The 3,952-nt window shown below is 32.7% G+C and overlaps 1 protein-coding gene across 1 annotated transcript; it reads left to right on the top strand.

Annotated features, from left to right (window-relative positions):
* The first annotated feature begins 967 nt into the window (after positions 1–967).
* LOC105162661 (transcription factor MYB41-like) lies at positions 968–2,465 on the top strand. Its single transcript, XM_011080745.3, has 3 exons — positions 968–1,225; positions 1,350–1,479; positions 1,568–2,465. Exons 1-3 carry the CDS (start codon positions 1,093–1,095, stop codon positions 2,322–2,324), a joined length of 1,020 nt encoding a protein of 339 aa, XP_011079047.1. The 5' UTR covers positions 968–1,092; the 3' UTR covers positions 2,325–2,465.
* The last annotated feature ends 1,487 nt before the right edge of the window (positions 2,466–3,952 follow it).

The raw sequence follows: 3,952 nt of genomic DNA, 5'->3' as shown, positions 1-3,952 counted from the left end.
TGATATTTTTTTTTTATGTAATTGGTGTAGAATTTAAATAGAATAACTAATCACATGATAAGTGCATCACAAATTTTATATGATTGGTATGATTCAACCAGACCTATTTTAAATAATAATTTTCCTAATTCAATTACCCTAGAAATTAATTTCTCCAAGAATTAATTGCATTTTTCGGAAATACACTTGATTCAATCACTTTTTGTGTTTAAGGGGATTTGTTCTATTTTTGGATTTTACTTTAGTTATGTATGTAGGTTTTAAACTTTAATTATGCCATGATGCATCAAATTTCAGACAATATACATAATGAAAATTTTTTATCCGAATCAAATGTGATCGAATCAAATCAATTCTACATTTATTCTGTGATTGGTCATTTTTTTTGAAAAGTACACTAATCACATGACAAATATATTATGATTAGTACAAATTTAATCGAGTCAAGTTTGAATCAGAATTTCCCGGTATATAACATTATGGTCGAGAACATTGATGAATAGGATTACTTATTTTGAAACTTTTCACATTGAAGAAAGCAAAATAAAGAAAACCAACACATTAATTCTCCAATTTCGGAAATAGTTATTACACACAAAAGAAAAGATAACTATTACAAAAGTCAATGTGAATGGCTGAATGCTAATCTAAATAATACATAATTATATTCATAAGATATAAAGGTAAAATTTCCCAAACAAAACTTCCAAAGGAATCTTTAGACATCAATTTTCCTTAGCCCCCTGACGACTTATTTCATATATTATGTAATTGTCCAAGATTTTCACCCCCCAACACACAACACACAGAGAGAGAGAGAGAGAGAGTGACATAGACCGGGGGCCGGCGCCAAATCCTATTGACTTCAATCTTTTCATGACACAAACACAAAAACATGTACACACACAGGACACGCTTCTTATCATCTATATATATAGGGGGTTTAATTTTCACCTTATCAGTACGGACCTACATACAACTTTGATCACTTCTTTGTCTTAAAACTTCTCGTTTTCTTTGCAAAATCGAACTCAATCTCTTACTACCTTATATTAGTTATCTTCTTCATAGCACTAATAAGCATCATCAAGAATGGGAAGATCACCGTGTTGCGATAAGAATGGCCTCAAGAAAGGACCGTGGACACCGGAAGAAGACACGAAGCTCATTCAATACATTCAGACTCATGGTCCTGGCAACTGGAGAACCCTTCCAAAGAATGCAGGTATGCATACACAAACACACACACACAACATTGATTTTGTTTTTATGAGGTTATGAAACGAAAAAGTGGTCGAAATCTACGTTCCCAAACCCCGAATTTACATATGATCATTTTTTATGTGCAGGGCTACAAAGATGTGGGAAGAGTTGTCGTTTGCGTTGGACGAACTACTTAAGGCCCGATATCAAGAGAGGGAGGTTTTCATTCGAGGAGGAGGAAACCATTATCCAACTCCACAGTGTTCTTGGCAACAAGTAAGTTAAATCAATTAGACAACCATTTTCTCTTACACATCATCAAAAACGCTAAAGGGTCTTACGCATATTCTTCGATCCAAACTAGGTGGTCGGCTATCGCAGCACGATTGCCCGGAAGAACAGACAACGAGATCAAGAACTACTGGAACACACACATCAGAAAGAGGCTCCTAAGAATGGGGATTGATCCGGTGACTCATGCTCCACGGCTCGACCTTCTAGACCTATCATCGATCCTCACATCACCGCAGCTCAACCTGTCGAACCTCCTCCGCCTCCAAACTCTCCTGAATCCGGAAGCCCTAACTCTTGCTCTGAATCTCGTGGCAGCAAACAGTGGAAACCCTGATGGTTTACTGCAAAAGCTGCAAGAAAACCAGACGTTCTTGAATCCTCATCAGCTCCAAAACCAGGACGGTACAGCTTTGCAACCTAGTCAGTTCGCAAACATTGTCAGCCAAGAAACCCCATCAAATCTTCTTACAACCCCCTCATTTCCAAACCAAGACCAATGCATTCAAGGGAACATGGGACAGTTTCCCATGAATTCTACCGATCACTCAAACGGCCAAATTTTCCAAGAAAACTTAACTACTCCTACTACCACTAGTGGAAGCCTAATTCCTACTGATCTGTCAAGCTTTTTCTATGGAGTTTCGGATCAAATGAAGGCAGACATGTCGGAAAATTCGAGCTTCGACTCAGTTCTATCCAGCCCGGCTCCTCTAAATTCGGCCTCGACGTATATCAATGGGAGCACAGAAGATGAGAGGGAAAGCCTCTGCAGTGGCCTGTTGAGGTTTGACATTCCAGAGTGTTTAGACTTGGCTGATTTCATGTAAATACTCTCCTCTGAAGTTCGTTTCAGTCATGAACTTAGCTACAATGGACCCTCATGGTTTTTTGTACTTAGGTCCATTATTCAGGTTATAGAAGTTGGATTTGGTTTGATTAATTAATAGAAATTTATGTGAGATTATGTACATTAGCTACATAATATGGTTGCATTTTTTTTTATTCCTTTTATTTTTTTCTCTTTTTCCGTGATTAATTAGTTTTCTACAATATATTGTTGTAGCTAGTTTATTGGATTGAATTATATATTATAGGGGTTAAATTGCGTTTAACCATATATATATATATAAAATTTATGTTTTAATTTAATTTTTGAACTTTAGAAATATATATATAGTGTTGCCAAATTCTGAATTAATAGGTTGGTATTTTGACTAAGAATAATTAAATTTGATTCAAATTATCGCATCGAGGATGTCGGTACAATGTTCTATTGGTATCTTCTATATATAGTACGTGGCATATTTAGTAAGTATATGGTATCCTATTAAGTACAGTAGAAAAGGTGTCGCGATGTAATCAAGCACATCTAGATGTAATTACGTGCCCAAATCAAATATTGGAATTAGGTGCTAAAAAAAGAAAATACACATTCTATAAAGCTAATTTTAAACTATTTTGTCATAAATAATGAATTTGTTTTTTTGAAAAATATAATTTTGTTCTCAATTGTATATAAAAATTAATGTTTAATACTATTTTTTTTTATATTCACAACTTTAAGAGAAAATATTATTTTAGTCCGTTAAATATGCCTAATTTTAATTTTAGTCCGATAACTATGTCCATTTTTGTTTAGGTCCAGTAACTTACGAAATTGCTTACTTTTAGTCCTTTGGCAGATTTTCGAATAATTTTACCTCTATGAGTGCATATGGACTAAAACTGCCTTTCAAAAGTTGCATAGGGATAAAATTGTCCGAAAATCTATCAGAGGACTAAAAGTAAGCAATTTCGTAAGTTACTAGACCTAAACAAAAATGGACATAGTTATCAGATTAAAATTAAAATTAGGTATATTTAGCGGACTAAAATAATATTTTTTCCCAACTTTAATTAGTAATTCATATATGTATTTCCAAATAAATAGATTTCATTTTGATAATTTTATAAGAAATATCAAAATGCACCCATACCTGTACTAATTACAGGAAAAACAAGAGTTTAAATTAAGAACTAATTGGATAATTATTTACAATAATAACTTATAGATAACTTTGTTATATAGTCACGTGAATGCATAACTTTGAAATAATTTGCGACCAAATTAATCTTAATTATGAGGTTGAAATTAATGCAATGCGTACATTTTGTTTTTATAGAAAAAAATGGTTTATTTACGCACGGAAAACAACAAATTTCAAAGTTTGGCTTCTGTTTTCAGTAGTGACACAATTGACCATATTATCGAAGATGGTATTTTAGTTACATTTTACTCACTTTTTTTATTTTCAAATTTATGCTTTCTGGAAAAATTATAACACATTTAATTAATTATAAAAATCACTATATTTTTCACATATAAGTTTTATATTCTACTATAATTATTTCTATAGCTGAAAATGTTAATTTAAAATTTTTGATGAACTTGTCTTAATTAGGAATTGCAAAAAAT

This window comes from Sesamum indicum, linkage group LG13 (genome assembly GCF_026168435.1).
Source record: "Sesamum indicum cultivar Baizhima isolate 11 linkage group LG13, ASM2616843v1, whole genome shotgun sequence".
In the NCBI taxonomy this organism is placed as follows: domain Eukaryota; kingdom Viridiplantae; phylum Streptophyta; class Magnoliopsida; order Lamiales; family Pedaliaceae; genus Sesamum; species Sesamum indicum.
Note: the sequence above shows the minus strand (reverse complement) of the source record. Positions and strands in the feature narration are given on the sequence as shown.